At 46.6% G+C, this 20,204-nt stretch overlaps 1 protein-coding gene across 1 annotated transcript; it reads right to left on the bottom strand.

Annotated features, from left to right (window-relative positions):
- Positions 1 to 3,437: 3,437 nt before the first annotated feature.
- On the bottom strand, positions 3,438 to 9,605 carry LOC122898604 (proproteinase E). Its single transcript, XM_044236313.1, has 8 exons — positions 9,533 to 9,605; positions 8,380 to 8,465; positions 6,754 to 6,851; positions 6,522 to 6,656; positions 5,375 to 5,511; positions 4,886 to 5,028; positions 4,146 to 4,298; positions 3,438 to 3,455 (listed from the first exon to the last, which is right to left on the bottom strand). The coding sequence occupies exons 1-8, from the start codon at positions 9,603 to 9,605 to the stop codon at positions 3,438 to 3,440; spliced, it is 843 nt and encodes a 280-aa protein (XP_044092248.1).
- Positions 9,606 to 20,204: the final 10,599 nt, after the last annotated feature.

Raw genomic sequence — 20,204 nt, 5'->3', positions numbered from 1 at the left:
TATTCTAAAACAAACTGCCCAAGGGGAAACTGTCCAAGGGTCCTTCCCTGACCCATTGGGAAGAAGTAGTGGCCTGAAAACACCTGTTATGTGTCATCTGGCAAAATCCCTCTGACTCAACACGAATGATGACCTCGTGCTGGTTCCAGAAATTCTCGAATCCTCCCCCGCACCCTTGTCTCTGCTCTGCTTGACTCAGGTCCTCCCTTGACCTCACTCAGGCCTTGCCAGACCAGTTCTCAGGCTTTTGTAAGAGCTAGAATGGGGGCTACGGGCTGGAGGAGCGTTTCCGTGGGGGAGTGTCCAGGAGTGGTGATGCAGAAAAGTGGGGAGGCAGTCGTAATACGTGGGGACCATGGTTGGGAAAAGAAGAAAGAAAATTTTATGAAGTATTGTTGATAAAATTACTTTGGAGAGCAACTTGGCAATTGGTGAAGTTGAAAATGAGCACAGCCTCCCACCCGTTTCTTGGAATCTACCCTAGAGAAATTCTCACACATTTGTACCTGGAGATATGTCCAAGGACATTCACTGAGGCACTATTTGTAATCATAAAAAAAAATTGGCCCTGCTGTGAATGTCCATCTGTAGGGGGAGAAGGATAAGTAAATAGTGTTGTGTAATAGCAGAGTGTTCAAAACTAGCAGCAATGAGCTAGAGATCTACAAAGTAGTATGGAGAGACCTCAAGACACAATGCTGGATGAAAGAACTAGACCACAGAATTATACATACAGCATGAAGATATGCTTGTACTTTTTTAAAAAAGATTTTATTTATTTATTTGAGAGAGAGAGAGCACGAGCTGGGGGAGAAGCAGAGGAAGAGGGAGAAGCAGACTCTGTGCTGAGCAGGGAGCCTGCTTTGGGGCTTGATCCCAGGACCCTGAGTTCACAACCTGAGTTGAAGGCAGAAGCTTAACCCACTGAGTCCCACCATGCATGTACTTTTGAAAACCCAAACAATGCAATACATTGTTTATAGATATTAAATATGGGATTTTAAAACTATATAATAGAGTGGGAATGCAAACTGGTACAGCCACTCTGGAAAACAGCATGAAGGTTCTTCAAAAAGTTGAAAATAGAGCTACCCTACGACCCAGCAATCACACTACTGGGTATCTACCCTAAAGATACAAATTTAGTGATCCGAAGGGTCATGTGCACCCAAATGTTTATAGCAGCAATATCCACAATAGCCAAACTATGGAAAGAACCTATATTTCCATCCACAGATGAATTGATAAAGAAGATGTGGTATATACATACAGTGGAATATATGCAGCCATCAAAAGAAATGAAATCTTGCCATTTGCAGTGATGTGGATGGAACTAGAGGGTATTATGCTTAGTGAAATAAATCAATCAGAGAAAGACAACTATCATATGATCTCCTGATATGAGGAATTTGAGAGGCATGGCTGGGGTGTTGTTGGGGGTAGGGAAGGAAAAACGAAACAAGATGGGATCAGGAGGGAGACAAACCATGAGACTCTTAATCTTACAAAACAGACTGAGGGTTGTTGGGGGGGGGAGGGGAGGGATAGGGTGGTTGGGTTATGGACACTGGGGAGGGTATGGGCTATGGGGAGTGCTGGGAATGGTGTAAGCCTGACCATTCACATATCTGTACCCCTGGGGCAAATAATACATTATATGTTAATAAAGATAATTTTTAAAAAACAATAAAATACTTAAAAACAAACTTTAAAACAACTATATAACAGCATGAAGTGTCAAGATAAATGCACAATTCATTTCATTAGTAAGGATAAGTTAGGTTGATGTCACTGTAACAAACATCCCAAATCTTAGTGGCCTGTAGCAACAGAGTTTATTTGTTGCTTGTGCTGTGTGTCGATCAGGGGGCATTAGAGGCTGTCCTCCGTGTCTCCTCACTCTGCAACCAGGCTGACCTGCAGCCACCCATTGCCATGGCAGAGCAAAAGAGAGCTCTGCAGACCATCCCACCTCTCAAATCTTCACCTTGGGCAGAGAGAGCCATGGGGCCAAACCCGCCCTCACGAGGTGGAGGGCAGGCAAGAAGGATCCTTCTCCGTGCTCCAAAGGAAAACCAGTGCTGTTGGGTAAACAACCCCACAGCCACGATGATGTCCTCTGGGTACAAAGTGGCCTCTACCCTAGTAATGTAGTTCCTCTTTTAGAAAACATGAAGAAGAAAAAAAAAAACATGGGCTTTGTTAATGCTGGAGGGAGGCTACATGGGTGTTTCCTATGTTATTCTCCATGCTGTATCTTTTAAACTTTTTAAAACTAGAAGTATATTTTTTGGAGGGGGAGCAACGGGGCAAGAGTAATATTAAAAATTATAAACGTGGGGCGCCTGGGTGGCTCGATCAGTTGGGGGTCTGCTTTCAGCTCAGGTCATGGTCCTGAGTTCGTGGGATCAAGTCCTGCATTGGGCTCCCTGCTCAGCGGAGAACGTACTTCTCCCTCTCCCTCTGCCTGCTGCTTCCCTTGTTTGTGGTCTCTCTCTCTCTCTTTCTCTCTCTGTCAAATAAATAAGTAAAATCTTTTAAAAATTATAAACATGTATCCTCGCTGGGCTCATGTTTGCTTTCACGGTACCCAGGAGGAACACGAGTAAAGGAATTCAGTTGTTTCTATGTTGCTCTTGGCTGTAGGGCAACAATCTCTTAGACTCAGCAACATCACAGTGGGCTCCGACTGTGTTTGAGGCATTGCGTGGGCTTCTGAGTGTGTGTCTGCTCCTGGCTGCAGCCAGGGCTCCCAACGTTATTTTCCTCACATCTGTACTCCCAGCCCTAAACTTGCCACAAAGCAGGTGCCTCGTGAATGTTTTGTGAATGGCCCTGATACGATCATCTCCAACTGAATAATAATGAGATGTTTCAGGGCAGGAACCATGTCTCTCTCCCTCTCTGAGCCCGTGTCTGAAACAGGGAATGAATGCTTGTTGAATGAATGAATGAATGAATGACTACAGTCCCCTTTCCCTAGCCCATCAATGGAAGCAGAAAACACATGACCCTTGCACTCCACCACGAGCCTCCCAAGGGTCTGACAAAGTCAGTTGGTCTGCAGACTCTATGCTTTTATGCCTGCCTTGAAAAGCCGAAGGTGGTATGTGGCTATATAGAATGACCAACTTCTTGGGACTCTCCTACTTTCACCACCGCAAGTTTTGTGTCCTGGGCACTCCCCCAGTCCCAGGTAAACGGGGACAATTGGTGACTTGATAGCAACTCCTCTCCGTTCTCAGAGACCCATGTTTTTCTCATTCTCATGAAGGGTTGAATCTGGTCTCGCCTCTTACATATTGGATCTCAGATTTCATGAATAGCCTGGAAGGGAAGAGGCGAGTCAAAGAAAGAAGATACACACGTTGGGGTTTTCTGAAAGATCTTTATTTTCTACAAAGAAGGTGGATCAGCACTGCCACCGAGCCCTGGTTCTAGTGGCTTGACATGACCTAGAAAAAGTGGGGAGAGCCAGAATCGTCTGGTTAGGAGCAGATTCTGAAGTCACATGGAACGGAGTTTGATTTCCAGCCATGTGACTCATCAGCTGTGGAACACTGGAAGAGAGTGACTCGACCTCTCTGAGCCTTAGTTTCCTCGTCTGTATAATGGGATGAGTAATCATAGTACTCATCTCACAGGGGTCATTGATGAAACTCTTAAGGAGGTTGATGTAGTTTTAAATGGTGACTATTACTGTTATGGTGAACTATGTTAACCGTTCCTGACCATTTGTTCCCAGATAAGGTTAACACTTTCACTGGGGCCTGAGCATCCTAGTCACTCTCTCCCCACATTTCATGATTATTGCTTATGTAATCATCTCCTCCCCACAAGGCCACCCTTGGACACATCACTCTATCTTTCAGGACAGGGAAAGACCTGGACCAAAGAAGATATTTCATAAACACTTGTTAAAATAAGGAAAATAAGGCAGTTCAGCCATAGTTCAAAGCTCCATCCAGAATCCACTGAAGTGGTTGGGGCCACGCCATAGCAGAAAACATCCCCAAAGCCCTCTGAAATGTGTCCGAGGGCCCCTCTGCTCCTGACCTTCTGGGGTCCTTTCAACCCACCCCCCGGGACCTGCTGTTCTCACCCAGCTCAGCATGCGGGCCTCCCGCCTGTCCTAGCCCGCTCACCTCCTCGATCCAGTCACTGAAGGCCGAGACTCGTGTGAACACTGTGGGCTTCTTGATGGTGTTGCAGCCGAAGGCAGACACAAAGCTGGTCACCCCGTGGACCTGCCAGGAGCCATCTGCTGCGGGGCAGTTAAGGGGTCCCCCAGAGTCACCCTAGAATGGTCAGAGAGCAGTGAGGAGCTGAGCCGTGTCTGAGATGGAAGGAATTGGTTCTGGCAGTGGGGGGGTTTGGGAACTCCCTGGGTGACTTGACCTCTCTAAGCCCCAGTTGGCTTGTTTGGGATGGGGACTAAGACCTGTCCTACAAGATCTTGTGAGATAATAAGTATATGATCCTAGCCCAGCCCTTAGCAGAGAGGAAGCCATGGAATCATGGTAGTTCTCATTATTACTAGCTAGTTATCCTATTATTAATCCTCCTGACTTCTATTGCAGCAATATTACTGTTTTATCATAACTTCAGGAACCATGGAGTTGAAGGTGACTTGGGAGATCCTGGTGTCAATGTCCCTTGCTGGGCTTCAGGGGAAGCCTGAGGACCTGGTTGAGTTGCCCCAGGCCAAGTCAGTGTGAGCTGGGACTAGAAGCCAGAGGCCAGGCCGGTGTGTCTGGACCACACTGACTCCTTCAGAGTCCTGCCTGGTCCAGAGGCTGAGTGGGGCATGCAGGTAAGATGGCTTGTCTGCCTCCCAGGCAGATGGCAGAGGTTCCCCAGGGCCCTGCCCTCCGAGCTGACTCACGTTGCACCCAGAGAGGGTGTCTCCACCGGCGCACACCATGCTCTTCTTCACGGAGCTGCCCCACCAGTCCAGCTTGGAGCAGTGCTCATGGTCCACCACGGGCAGCAAGGCCTGCTGCAGCTTGTCTGGGAGCGGCCCACCAGCTGTGGGAGACACAGTGCTCAGTGGGGTGGCAAGGGGGTGCCAGGCTGGGAGCCTCAGAGTGGGGTGGGGGTTTGGGGAAAGCAACTCTTCTAGGCTGATGGGGACTCTCCTCCCTCCAGAGGGTCCTGCCTGCGTTGTCCACCAACACCTGGCACGTAGGAGACACTACAAAATGCTAATCGAACACGCTGGTGTTTGGGCAGATGGAGCAAAAAGGTGCTCCTGGAGGAGGAATGGGAGGCAAGTGCAAAAACCCATCCTGGTTATTCAACTCTCCAGCCCCAGCCCCAGGCCCTGTCTTCCTGCCCACGGTCCCTGAGGCCGGCAGGAGGGGTCAGCACGCACTGTAGAGGCGGCCCCAGCCGCTGATGTAGCAGGGCGCCCCGTTGGGCAGGATGTCCCCGGCGGGTGGGAGGCAGGCGAGCTGGACAGCATCTCCCAGCTGAGCGCTGCGTGACAGCTTGATGAGAGCGATGTCATTGCTGGCAAGGAGGAAGGAGTCAGAAAGAGTCGGGGAGCCTAGTCCTCCAGCCAGACCAAGCCCCACATTCCAGCCTTTGCTACAGAGTTCACCTCCGGGGTGTCCTCACTGCTCCCTTCCCTCCGAATCGCGTGTGTTTTTAGGGCTGAGCAACCTCCCCCTCCCTTGCACCCATGCTGACCCTTGGCCTTCCTAGCTGTCCTCAGCTCCTACACTGAGGTTTGCACACTTCAACTGTGTCAGGATCGTGGAGGTCACAGGTTTGCTGTGCTCCACCCCAGGGTTCCTGATGCAGTGCGTCTGGGTGGGGCCTGAGAAAGGTCCCCTTTCCTCTCCATCTATCCCAGGAGTCCTGTGAGAAGGGGTCAAGGTCATGATCATCATGGACTGTCTCTTCTGCCATGCACTTGCAAGGGTTCTGCACCCTTCTCTGACCCTCATCAGAAAAGTGCGGAGCCATCCGGACACGTGATTTTGCACCTGATTGAGGGGTTTAGTGTTCTTACCCAGTGATCACCTCCTTGACCTTCAAACCACCCAGGAAGCCCAGAAGGTCACCCTTGACATATGGTATAATCGAGACTCCAGAAGGGCAGTGCATTGCCCAAGCACCTTAGTGACTTATTCTGGACCCTCTCAGTCCTTTGCTCCTCTCTTTGCCCACTGGGCCAGGAACCCAGGAGGCACTGGGCGAATGTTGGTTGAATGGAGGAACCCTTGGATTTGGGAAAGGGGATGCCAGAGGTGTTCTGGGTTCAAGTCAACTATCCAAATGGACTTGGGAGAGTTCCTGGCCCTCCGGAGGCCCTGATGTCCTTCCATAAGGAGAGAGGTTTGGTGTAGATGGTCCTTAGAATCTCTCCTGGCTCTGATCCTCAGTGTGTGAGACCAGGGCCCAGGCTGCTGGACCCAGCCCCACTGTCCCTGGGAGTCTCCTCAGAATCATCTTTGGGTCACGGCAGGGCAGAGGGACCAGTAACTTCTGGGTCCTAGGCCGAAGCATTCACTCACCCACAGGCTACACAGTTGGGGTTCCAGAGTGGGTGCACGAAGAGGTCCCCGGCATTGATGGGGATCACCTGTTCGGGGCCCTCTTCCTCAGCCCGGTTATACTCGCCCAACACCACCTGGTAGGTCAAGGAGCTCCTGCCGGTAGAAGTCAGGTCAGTCTGGGCCCAAAGCCCCCCACTACCCCAGCACTTCTGGTTCTAACGTGGAGACAGGGACAAGCAAAAGAACTTACGAGACACAGTGGCCTGCAGTCATGACCCAGTCAGGGGCAATAAGGCTGCCACCACAGGTGTGGTGGAAGGTTCCACCCTTCTCGTACTGCAGGGAGACCTGGTAGCAAGGGAGGGAGGAGCCTAAGTGGTCTGGACCCTCAATGAGGGCTGATATTCACAGCTGTATCAGTTGTGCACTATACAACTCTAAAGGGCATCTTTCATGCAGAATGGCATCCTCTAGAAATGTACAGTGTTCCACCTCACGACTACATTATCTATGGCTGCTTTCACACTACCATGGCAAAATTAACTCATTGCAATAGAAACCATAAGGTTGGGCTCCTGGGTGGCTCAGTGGGTTAAGCCGCTGCCTTCGGCTCAGGTCATGATCTCAAGGTCCTGGGATCGAGTCCCGCATCGGGCTCTCTGCTCAGCGGGGAGCCTGCTTCCTCCTCTCTCTCTGCCTGCCTCTCTGCCTGCTTGTGATCTCTCTCTGTCAAATAAATAAATAAAATCTTAAAAATAAAAAGGAAACCATAAGGTTAACAAAAGCTAAAATATTTATTTTCTGGTCTTTTACAGAACAAGTTAGCTGACCCTTGCTGTAGACCAGTGCCATTCAATAGAACTTTCTTTCTTTTTTTTTTTTTCCAAGATTTTGTTCATTTATTTTTGAGAGAGGGAGAGAGAGAAAAAGCATAAGCAGGCGGGGAGGGGCAGAGGGAGAAGACTCCCTGCTGAGCAAGGTGCCCTATGTGGAACTCGATCCCAGGACCCTGGGATCATGACCTGAACCCAACGCAGACGCTTCACCAGCTAAACCACCCAGGCACCCCCCCCCCAGGAGAACTTTCTGTGATGATGGAAATGTTCTATATCTGGGCTGTTCAATATGGTAGCCAGTAGCCATATGTGGCTACTGAGAATTTGAAATGTGCTCAGCACTGAACAACCGAATTTTTAACATTATTTTATTTTAATTTTTAAAAATTATTTATTCACTTGACAGAGACACAGCGAGAGTGGGAACAAAAGCAGGGGAGTGGGAGAGGGAGAAGCAGGCTCCCTGTGGAGCAAGAAGCCTGATGTGGGGCTCCATCCCAGGACCCTGGAATCACGACCTGAGCCAAAGGCAAACGCTCAACAACTGAGCCACCCAGGCGCCCCCATAATATTATTTTATTTCAGTTAATTTAAAGTTCAACAAACAAACGTAGCTAGTGGCTACTGTGTCGGCGCAGGGGGTCTACCCAGCCCCTTGTGCCCCACCAACCTCTATAAAGCCCTCCTTTCCTTTAGTGCTCTTAGACCTTGCAGACTTGTGTATAATTCGAGGAATCTAGAAATGTCTACCCCAAAACCTCCCTCCCTAAACACAGTGTCTGAAATTCCACTGTTTGTGCACCAAATAAACATTGCCTTCTCCCCAGATATCACTTCTGACTTGCCAGCAGCCCAGGGAGGGTTATGGTTTGGGTGGACAAGACATCCATGTGAAGTCAACTGTCCAAGAGTCTCCTGGTCTTGAAGCTAGAGAGGATAGATACTGGAAGTGAAGCAGTGGGGCCAAGACTGAATGCCTTGCAGTCAGAAGAGGGTGCAGAGCCCATGGGGAGAAACAATGCCGCCCATATTGCTCTTACCTGCCAAGGCCAGCTATAGGGGACCGCATCCTCACCATTGACAACGCGGGCGGAGGGCTGGTAGGAAGGTCGGCCACAGCCTGAGGCTGGAAGGGAGAGAGGAGACATCAATCAACCAGAGAGTCCTACAAAACTAAGAAGAGGCCTGGGTCCCAGTTTTAGATGTGCCACACACTGGCTGAACCCAGCGTAAGCTCTTTCCCCTCTGTGGACCTCTGCAGCCATGTATGCACAGTGAGCATTTGGACTAGAGCAGGGGTTTCTAGAGTCCCACGAGGCTAGAATAGATATGTGACCTCCTTCCATGGCAGGATTGAAGGGCCTAGTGCACTTAGAACAGTGCCTGGTGCCCAGAGAACCCTTGCGACAGGATAGCTAATTGTCATGAAAAGTGGTGGCTTTGAAATAAGATTGCCTGGATTCAAAATACAGCTCTGCCCCTACTTCTAGCCTGGGCTCCTTCTCTAAGGGTCAGTTTCTCCGTCTGTAAAATGGGGATAATAATAGTACTGATCTCATGGACATGTTACAAGAGATAATACAAGAAAAAATCTTTAGCGTTCCCTGGCATATAGTAAGCACTCTTACATAACAAGAAGTAACGTAAGAAAATGGTTGTAAGAGTTACAGGGTTACAAGAGATAATATAAGAAAAAATCTTTAGCATTCCCCGACATGAAGTAAGCACTCAATAAACGTTATCTATTACTGTTACTGTCAGTCAAGAGAGGCTGCTTGGAGGAGGTGGCCCTGAGCTGGAATATAATATGGTGGAGAGACTAGGAAAAGGCTAGACCGCATGATTTGGAGTGGGGCAGAGCGGGGAGAGGACTATTAGAGGGTTAAGCAGAGGAACAGAAATTCCAGCCCAGTCTAACCACAAAGCCCAAACTCTTCACACTAGACTTTCTTTACTGCCCCCAATGAGGAGTTCCACCACAGTGTTTTGGGTAGCCCAGTCTTTCTCCTGAGCTGTTCCGTCCACTGCTCCCCCTCCATTGTCCTGCCCCAGCACCAAGCTGAGCCCCCACAATCATGCCCAGGTGCAAACTGAGATCCCCTCCTGTGGACCCAGGTGTTGGGTTCATGGCACTCAGGGTAGGTGACAGATTTCAAGGTTCCTGGCCCTGTGCAGCACAGGCTGGGGTCTTACCAAAGGCCACAAATAGGAGGGAACTCAGCAGCCGGAGCATCGTGAGTTTTGAGACGATAGAAAAAGCACACATAATCTGGGGCTCTAATATAGAGCAGAAAGCAGATGGAGGGGGGCCGATTGGGCCCCATTCCCAGAACAGGTGGTGGAACGCCAGCTCTCTCATGGTCAAGGCCATGGCCCCCACCTGCTGCACATGGGAGAGTGACAGCCAACAGCAAGACCCAAGGTCCCTCCAACCTGTGGCTACACAGGTGGCACTAAATGGCTAGCTGATAACAGGGGAGGGGGAAGGTAATTTCTCACGAAAGCAAGCCAGCCTCTTCCAGGAGAGAACATGGGCTCTGGAAACCAGGTCGGACCTGGCTTCCGATCCTAACTCTGCCACCTCCAGGCTCCTCATCCTTGGGGACATGGCTTAACCTCTCCAGACCTCAGTTTTCTCATCTCTAAGTCAGGAGTTATACTAGTATCCACCTCAAAAAATTTTTTTGTTGTTGAGTGCTTTCTCCATATCAGAATGTTCTAGGGGAAGGAGCCATGAACAGGACATGGTCCCAGTTCCCCTAGAGCTTGAGTTTCTTTTCTTTTTTTTTTTTAATGATTTCTTTATTTATCTGATAGTGAGAGACACAGTGAGAAAGGGAACACAAACAGGGGGAGTGGAAGAAGGAGAAGCAGGCTTTCCACTGAGCAGGGATCCTGATGCAGGACTCGATCCCAGGACCCTGGGATCATGACTGAGCCAAAGGCAGACAGACGCCCAATGACTGAGCCACCCAGGCACCCGAGCTTGGGTTTTATAGGGAGACAATGACAAATCCATAAAAAGAAATAAAGACTACTTCTTGTGTGTGTGTGTGTGTGTAGTTTAAAAAATAATAGTTAAATAAATACCTTTATTTTCACCACCCAACTTCAGAAATAGAACATTATAATTCCTTTGTACATCTCAAACCTATGACATTCCCTTGTTTTCATTAGATTTTCACATATATATGTATTCCTAATATATTGGTTTTCTTTTTTTTTTTAGATTATTTATTTATTTATTTGACAGACAGCGATCACAAGTAGGCAGAGAGGCAGGCAGAGAGAGAGGAAGGGAAGCAGGCTCCCTGCTGAGCAGAGAGCCCAATGCAGGGTTCGATCCCAGGACCCTGAGATCATGACCTGAGCTGAAGGCAGAGGCTTAACCCACTGAGCCACCCAGGCGCCCCTATTGGTTTTCTTTTTTGGCCTTCTATGTGAGTAGAATCACATAGTGATTATTCATTTGTGATGTCACTTTTATTTTGTTTTCACTGTTGATTTCTGAAATCCATCCATGTTGATGTATGCGAATGATTTATTTTTACTATTTAGCTGTCCATACTTCAAATATTCCAAAATCTATCCAATCTATTGCTAATGGATATTTGAGTGTTACTCATTCTTTGCTTTTATGGAAGTGGTTCACATGTATCTACTCTATGCCTTGGGTAAAAATCAATGAAACATAGGGTACACAATCATCCAACTGTACCATATAATGACAAAGAGTCAATAGTCTCATTAAGAGGGAATGATGGTTCCTATTATTCCACATCTAAGCCAACTTTCTTATTGCCATTCTTGTTTGCCCAACTGTGAGGTGTGAAATGGTGTTTCATTGTGATTTTAATTTGCATTTAATTTATCACAAATGAGATTGAGCATCTTTTTTTTTTTTAAGATTTTATTTATTTATTTGACAGAGAGAGCGAACACAAGCGGGGGTGAGGCATGGCAGGGAAAGGGAGAGGGAGAAGCAGGCTCCCCACTGAGCAGAGAGCCTAATGCAGGGCTCAGTTGCAGGACCCCGGGATCATGACCTGAGCCAAAGGCAGATGCTTAACTGACTGAGCCACCCAGGCGCCTGAGTTTCAGCATCTTTTAAAATGTTCATTGGTGGGCGCCTGGGTGGCTCAGTGGGTTAAGCTGCTGCCTTCGGCTCAGGTCATGATCTCAGGGTCCTGGGATCGAGTCCCGCATCGGGCTCTCTGCTCAGCAGGGAGCCTGCTTCCTCCTCTCTCTGCCTGCCTCTCTGCCTACTTGTAAACTCTGTCAAATAAATAAATAAAATAAAATAAAATGTTCATTGGGATTCAGGATTATTTATTCTGTTCCTGCAAAAAATACCATTGGCATTTGATAGGGATTGTGTTCAATCTTGTACATTGCTTCGAGTAGTCTGGACATCTTAATGGTATTATTTCTTCCACTCTATAAGCACAGAACATCTTTCCATCTATTTGTGTCTTCTTCAATCTCTTTCATTAATACCTTGTAGTTTTCAATAGACAAGTCTTTCACCTCCTTGGTTAAATTTATTCTTAGGCATTTCATTCTTTCTTTCTTTTAAATGGGATTGTTTTCTTAACTTTACTTGCTGATAGTTTTTTCATAAGTGGAAAGAAATGCAATTTCTTTATAGATTTTTGTGTACAAATTGTGCATCTGGCAACTTCATGGAGTTTGTTTCTTGATAGAGTCTTTAAGGTTTTCTATATATAATATGTTAACTAAAAATAGTGACAGTTTTACTTCTTCCTTTCCAATTTGGATGCCTTTTATTTCTTGCCTGATTTCTCTAGCAAGGGCTTCCAGTACAATGTTGAGTAAAATGATTAAGCGTGAATATCCTTGTACTCTTCCTGATCTTAGAGGAAAAGCTTTCAGCTTTTTACCATTGAGTATGATAACCACTGAGTTAGCTGTGTGCTTGTCATATATGACCTTTATTATGCTGAGTTAAGTTTCCTCTACACCAGCCTTGTTGAGAGTTTTTAATCATAAGTGGATGTTGACTTTTGTCAACTGCTTTTTCTGCATCTATTGAGATGATCAATATTTTTGGAAGGATCAATTTTTACCCTTCATTTTATTAATTGGTGTATTGCTTTGATTGATTTGTGGATGCTGAACCACATCCCTGGAATAAATCACACTTGATCATGCTATATGATCAATTTAATGTATTGTTAAATTCAATCTGCTAGTATTTTGCTGAGGATTTTTGCATCGATGTTCATCAAGGACACTGACCTGTAATTTCCTATCTTTCTTTCTTTCTTTTTTTTTAGGCCTCTCTGTCTGGTTTTGGTATCAGGTTATGCTAACCTCATAAAATGTGTTTGGAAGAGTTTCTCCCTCTTCTGTTTTTTGGAAGAGCTTGAGAAGGATTGGTATTGATTCTCTGAATGTTTAGCAGAATTCGCCAACAACATCATTTGGCCCTGGACTTTGTTTTTTTGGGAGGTTTTTGATGACTCATTCAATCTCCTTGGTAGGAATTGATTTGTTCAGGTTTTCTGAACAAATGATTTGGTCTTGGTAGGTTGTAAGTGTGTTTTTATGATTTTATCCATTTCTTCTAGATTGTCCATTTGTTGGCATATAATTGTTTATGGTAGTCTCTTAGGGTCCTGTGTTTCTGTGGTATTGGCTGTAACATCTCCCCTTTTATTTCTGATTTTATTTATTTGAGTCCTTTCTCTTTTTCTCTTGGTGAGTCTAGCTAAAAGTTTGTCAACTTTGTTTACCTTTTCAAAGAACTGATTCCGTTTCATTGATCTCTTCTATTGTCCTCTAAATCTCTATCTCTTTAAATTTCTATTTCTGCTCTCATCTTCGTTATTTCCTTCTTTCAACTAGCTTTGGACTTGATTTGTTCTGCTTTTTTGTAGTCCTTTGAGGTGTAAATCTAGGTTGTTTGAGACTTCTCTTGAAGTAGGCATTTATCACTATGAACGTCCCTCTTTGAACTGCTTTGGCTACATCTCACAAATTTCTGTATGTTCTATTTCTATTTTCCTCTGTCTCAAAGTATTTTTTTATTTCTCTTTTGTTTTCTTCTTTGAATGAATCCATTGACTGTTCAGTAGCATGTTGTTTAACCTTCACATATTTGTGAATTTAACAGTTTTATTCTTGTAATTCATTTCTAGTTTATACCACTGCAGTCGGGAAAGATGTTTAATACAATCTCAATCCCTTTAAATTTATTAAAACTTTCTTGTGATTTAACATATGATCTATATTCTATGTGTACTTGAAGAGAATACATATGCTGTTGTTTTTGGTTGAAACATTCCGTAAATATTGGTTAAGACCACCTGGTCTAACATGTCATTTTTTTTTTAAGATTTTACTTATTTATTTGACAGACAGAAATCACAAGTAGGCAGGCAGAGAGAGAGGAGAGGAAGCAGGCTCCCCACCGAGCAGAGAGCCCAATGCGGGGCTCAATCCCAGAACCCTGGGATCATGACCCGAGCCGAAGGCAGAGGCTTTAACCCACTGAGCCACCCAGGCGCCCCTTTGTCATTTTTTCTTAAGATTTTATTTATTTATCAGAGAGAGGGAGGGAGAGAGCAAGCACAGGCAGACAGAATGGCAGTCAGAGGCAGAGGGAGAAGCAGGCTCCATGCCGAGCAAGGAGCCTGATGTGGGACTCAATCCCAGGATGCTGGGATCATGACCTGAGCTGAAGGCAGCTGCTTAACCCACTGAGCCACCCAGGTGTCCCTAACATGTCATTTAAGGTCAATGTTTCCTTATTGATTTTCTGTCTGGATGCATGATTTATCCATTAAACTAAGTGGGGTACTGAAGTCCATTATTATTATTGTATTGCCGTCTATTTCTCCCTTTATGTCTGTTAATATTTGCTTTATATACTTAGATGCACCTATATTGGATGCATTCATGTTTACAGATGTTATAGTCTCTTGTTGGGTGGCCCTTTTATCATTATGTAATGCCCTTCCTTGTCTGTTCTTATACTCTTTGTTTTTTTTGTTTCTACACTCTGTTTTTCTTTCAGTTTCCATTGGCATGGAATATCTTTTTCCATCCCTTTACTTTTAGTCCATGTGTGTCCTTACATCTAACATAGGTTTCTTATAGGCAGCATATAGCATATATCCATTCATCCCTTCTATGTCTTTTGACTGGAGAATTTAGTCTATTTACATTTAAAGTAATTATTGCTAGGTATGACTTTATTGCCATTAGTTGATTGTTTTGTAACTGCTTTCATAGTTCCTCTTGTTCCTTTCTTCCTTTGTTGTTTGATTACTTTTTTTAGTAATATCTTATATTCCTTTCTTTTTATCTTTTGTATATTTACTGTAGGTCTTTATTTTGTGGTTATCATGAGGCTTATATGTAATAGTTTATATCTGTAACAGCCTATTTTGATAACAACTTAAGTTTGATTCTATTCTAAACTCAATGTTTCTACTGGCAGCAGCCGGAGCATCATGAGTTTTGAGACGATAGGAAAGACACACATAACTTGGTGCTCTAATATAGAGCAGAAAGCAGATGGAGGGGGGCCGATTGGGCCCCATTCCTAGAATAGGTGGTGCAATGCCAGCTCTCTCATGGTCAAGGCCATGGCCCCCACCTGCTGCACATGAGAGAGTGACAGCCAACAGCAAGACCCAAGGTCCCTCCAACCTGTGGCTACACAGGTGGCACTGAATGGCTAGCTGATAACAGGGGAGAGGGAAGGTAATTTCTCACGAAAGCAAGCCAGCCTCTTCCAGGAGAGAACATGGGTTCTGGAACTGGTCGGACCTGGCTTCCGATCCTAACTCTGCCACCTCCAGGCTCCTCATCCTTGGGGACATGGCTTAACCTCTCCAGACCTCAGTTTTCTCATCTCTAAGTCAGGACCCATATTAGTATCCACTTCCAAAAAAATGTGTTGAGTGCTTTCTCCATATCAGAATGTTCTAGGGGAAGGAGCCATGAACAGGAAATGGTCCCAGTTCCCCCTAGAGCTTGAGTCTGGTAGAGGAGACAATGACATATCAGCAAAAGTAAAGGTCATATCTAATTGTGGTGGTGAGTGTTCCAAGGAGAATGAAATGTGGGGGGCTGGGGTGGGAATGGGGTAACACATGTAGGTGGGGGACCACCGAGAGAGAACTTCTGTCTGAGGGGGTATTGTCTGATCCACTCTTAATGGGTAAGTAAAAGTCAGTGGTGGGAATCCCTAAAGGAAAAGCATTCCAGGTAGGGAGGACAGAAGTGTCCAGGTCTGGAGGCCGGAATGGTCAAGGAGACCATTGGTCCTGTTCAAGGAGAGGGAGGTCAGTATGGAGGAGGCAGAGCAGAGAAAGTGGAGTGGTAGGGGATGAGGTCAAAGAAGAAACAATTCCTAAAGCTGAATTCTCAGGTGACCTGGCACTTCCACTCCCAGGTAGAGACCCCAGAGAAAATCCTGCACATGTGCCCCCGGAAATGTATGCAAGAGTGTTCCCAGCCCTGACTTCAACCCTCATTAGGATAATCCTAGAAACAACTCAAATGTTTATCCCGGTGAATGGATGAATATATGTAGGACAGTCACAGGATGGAATATTAGTCAGTAGTCAAAAAGAACGAATCGCAGCAACATGCTGCCATGCAGACAATTTCTAGGAATATCTATTAAGAAGAAAAAATATATAGTCCCAGGAGGTTAAATGCTATTTAATACCCCCATTATGGGGGCACCTGGGTGGCTCAGTGGGTTAAAGCCTCTGCTTTCACCTCGGGCCATGGTCTCAGGTGCGATCAAGCCCCACATTGGGCTCTCTGCTCAGTGGGGAGCCTGCTTCCCTCTCTCTCTCTCTCTGCCTGCCTCTCTGCCTACTTGTGATTTCTGTCTGTCAAATAAATAAATAAAATCTTTTTTAAAAAAAAACCCATTATGGGTTTATTTGCTTATTTGTCAGAGAGAGACAGACAGACAGAGAAAGAACACAAACAGGGGGAGAAGCAGGTTCCCCTCTGAGCAGGGAGCCTGATGTGGGACTCAATCCCAGGCTGGGATCATGACCTGAGCCGAAGGTAGCTGCTTAACCCACTGAGCCACCAGGCATCCCCATTACGGAGTTTAAAACGACTGAAATTTAAAGGATACATTTTAAAGAATGCAAATATTGGGTGAATCAAACTATAGGAAAAGGCAAAACAAAGGTGTGAGGAGCCTAGGGTTCTAGATCACGGCTGACTCAAGCTTGAGGTGGGCATGAGGAGGAGAGGTTAGATGTGAGGAACTCCAGCTTTGCTTTGGTTGTTTCTGTTTTGTTTGGGCTCTCTTTAAGGTTAACTTTCATACAATAACGTTCAACAGTTTCGACTGTGACATTAGTTAAGTTTTAGCAAACATATACAGCTATGAAATCACCACTACAACTAATATAGAACATTCTCATGACCCCCAAATGTCCCTCCTGCCTAGTTGCTCTCTCTCCCACCCCCTCGGCTGGCCCCTGACAACCAGTGGTCTTGCCTTCTGTCTCTTTGGTCTCATCTCTTCTAGAATCTACGTGAAAACTGAAGCATACAATCTGTATCTTTCGTTTCCGGGTATCTTTCATTTAACATAATGATCTCCAGTTTCTTCTGTGTCCTATGTTAGACGCGCTAACATATTATTTAAAGTAACTGTACGTCTCGCTAAATAAAAGTAGCCCCGTGGGTAGCCTAATGATATCTGAAACCGTGATCAGAGTATGTCATAGACTGAGGATTATGACTGATCCAATTCTGTTACCTGAAATCCAAATTGAGAGAGAAAGAGAGACTTAGACAAAAAGAGAAAGAGGTGGGGAAGAGGCCAGACACTGTAGGATCTTTTAGCAGGTCTGATAATAAAGACTTTTCTCTTTATTCTAAATATAAGGGGAAAGCCACGAGGCAGGGGGAGGCGAATAAGTAGGACAAGGACCTAGGATCTCATTTCCACTTTCAAAGAAAATCTCTTTCTGGGCACTGCTGACTGTGGAGGATTATGGGGTCAGACGGAGGGGGGCCAACTGGAGCTATTTTGGTCACTGGACAAAGTAGGTGGGGCCTGGGATGGTGGAGTGAAAATGGAAGGACATGGGTGGGATCGGGGTATATTTTGGAAATAGAGCCATGATTAGAGCCATGTCTGGGATCACCTCCATGAAGAATGCAGCACAGTGCCTGGCAGTGAATCAGTGAACTTAATTCACATTAATTTGCAGAAAAGGGGCACCTGGGTAGCTCGGTTCGTTAAGCATTGGACTCTTTTTTAAGATTTTATTTATTTATTTGTGTGTCAGAGAGAGAGAGAGCACAAGCAGGCAGAGTGGCAGGCAGAGGGAGAGGGAGAAGCAGGCTCCCCGCTGAGCAGAGAGCTGGAGGTGGGGTCCCATCCCAGGACCCGGGATCACGACCTGAGCAGAAGGCAGACCCCTAAGCAACTGGGCCATCCAGGCACCCCAAGCATCGGACTCTTGATGGCGGCTCAGGTCATGATCTCAGTATGGCGAGATGGAACACTGCATCAGGCTCCGTGCTGAGCACGTGGAGCCTCTTTGAGATTCTCTCTTTCCCTCTCTCTACCCCTCCCCTCCCCACATGCTCTCTCTCTCTCTCTAAAAAAAAATATATATATATATTGTAGGGTGCCTGAATGGCTCAGTCAGTTAAGTGTCTGCTTTCAGCTCAGGTCATGATCCTGGGTTCCTGGGGTCCTGGGGTCCTGGCGCCCAGCTCCCTGCTCAGCAGAGAGTCTGCTTCTCCCCTCCGCCCCTCCCCCTTGCTCATACTCATTCTCACTTATGTGTGCTCTCTCTAGCTCTCTCCTTCATAAATAAATACAATCTTTAAAAAAAAAAATTGCAGGGTGCCTGGGTGGCTCAGTGGCTTAAGCCTCTGCCTTCACCTCGGGCCATGGTCTCAGGTGCGATCAAGCCCCACATTGGGCTCTCTGCTCAGTGGGGAGCCTGCTTCCCTCTCTCTCTCTCTCTGCCTGCCTCTCTGCCTACTTGTGATCTCTGTCTGTCAAATAAATAAATCTTCAAAAATAAAAAAATATTAAAAATTGCAGAAAAGACTTAGCCCATCCTTACAGGCTGTTGGAAATAGTCCCCCAGCCAAGGACTAGCACTTAGTAGGTGCTCAGTAAATGTTTGCTGATTAGGGCAGACTGGCTCCCCAGACTTTCCTGAGTAATCCTTGACATTCCCCCAGTGCCCTGTGCTCTAAGAAATGCCAGACTTCCTCCAGCTAGCATTCCTGACTCTGTGTGGATCCCTCATTTGGGGCCCCTACATTTTGGAAGCAGGGGAGGAGGGCAAACTCAGTGGCTGCGTGGATTCCTCAGGGCTGGAACGCCAGGCAGGAGCCGGGCAGGCTTTCTCTCAGGGGCGTGCCCCCTGCCCAGTAGCCTGGACCCTGGAAGGAGCATGGGAGCATCGGGAGCAGCTGTGAAAATCCTTCAAACCTGGATAAAAATAGCCGTGGCCTCCCTTACCCCCTGTTCCCTTTGGGCCTGGACATGTTTGTTTGCTCAGCTTTGAAGCTCAGAGCCATTCCCCAGACCCTGAGCTGAAGAATAAAAAGGGAAAGCCGAGGAGTGGGCAGGGGAGCAGGGAGGGGCAGCTCGGAGATGCCCAGATTCAGCCACAGAATGTCTCAGACTGAGCCTACAAGGTGATCTGACCCTTTTCTTCTCTTTTTTTCTGGGAGATGGGGACATTGAGACCCAGAGAACAGTGAGGCCTGGATCAAAGCCCCTGGTTGGTCACTGCTTGGCCTGGCAGAGGGTCACCGATGGAGAAGGCCCACCTCCCCCAAGTCTTCGCACAATAAATGCCCAACCTCTGTCCAACTGGCTTTCAGCAATTCCCAACCCCTCAGTCGGCCCTGCAAACAGACAGACATCCACCCTGGCCCTCTGCTTGGTCCCCAGGGAGATGGGTCATGGCCCCCTACAATCCTTGTCAGGGCATCTCCCCTTCAGGGCCCCTGTGGATGCTCTCAGCTATGCGGCTGCTGGACTCCTGGAGGCTTCTGGTCTAGGAGCAGCCAGAGCAAAATCCCAAAAGATGACCCTCCTCCTGACCCCCGGGAAGGGCCAGATCTCCTTATATTAGGCCTTCACAAGCATATCCTGAATGGGAGGTGAACGCTTGGGCGTGTAGGAAAATATCTGGAGTTGGGAAGTAGGTCAGGGTAGGATGTGCAGCTGGGGAGACTTTTTCTTAGGAGGAAGGTGTTTCCATTATTTCTGGTTCCCACCTGATGGGGAATTCCATGAAGAAAACATGAAGTTCTCTTATTCATCTTTGAAGTCCTAGAAGGGGCCTGGCACATAGTAGGTACTCAACAACATACACATTACCTTAAAAGAGGCAAAGAATGAATGAATGAAGCAAAAGGACTCTTCGAATGCCTGACTTATTCTACCCTGAAAGTGCAGTTGACCTTGACATTCGTGAAGAGCACAGCTGGAGGCCATTGCCTCTGTGTGTCCCTGAAATGCTCAGCAGCAGGGCTTGGATGGTGGTTCTGATGCTCGGCAGTCTAGAGGATATTAATAGCTATCCCACGACAATTGGGTCCATGAGAATGGAGCCCCATGAAGCAGGGGCTTTCGTCTGCTTTGTTTACCACTACGGGTTCAGCTCTCAGAACAGAACCCAGTGGGCATACAGCAAAGAATTAAAGATCAGACGGGATCAGAAAATAGGAGATCAAACAAAGTTCAAATGATTCTTTCCTGCAGGACTTTTCAGAGCCTTTAAGGTACCAGTGTTAACTGTTAATCACACATAACAAGTCCAGACTTTGGTGCTTCATCACCTTGTAGTTCCCCAGTGACCAGCCCCATCCCTCTAAG

Source organism: Neovison vison, chromosome 2, assembly GCF_020171115.1.
Source record: "Neovison vison isolate M4711 chromosome 2, ASM_NN_V1, whole genome shotgun sequence".
Taxonomy (NCBI): domain Eukaryota; kingdom Metazoa; phylum Chordata; class Mammalia; order Carnivora; family Mustelidae; genus Neogale; species Neogale vison.
Note: the sequence above shows the minus strand (reverse complement) of the source record. Positions and strands in the feature narration are given on the sequence as shown.

Coding starts and splice junctions, on each gene's coding strand:
- LOC122898604 (XM_044236313.1), bottom strand. CDS start 9,605: ATGTGTGCTTTTTCTATCGTCTCAAAACTCACGATGCTCCGGCTGCTG. Junction 8,466..9,532: donor CCTCCTATTTGTGGCCTTTG/GTAAGACCCCAG, acceptor TCTCCCTTCCAG/CCTCAGGCTGTGGCCGACCT. Junction 6,852..8,379: donor CCTATAGCTGGCCTTGGCAG/GTAAGAGCAATA, acceptor CCTTGCTACCAG/GTCTCCCTGCAGTACGAGAA.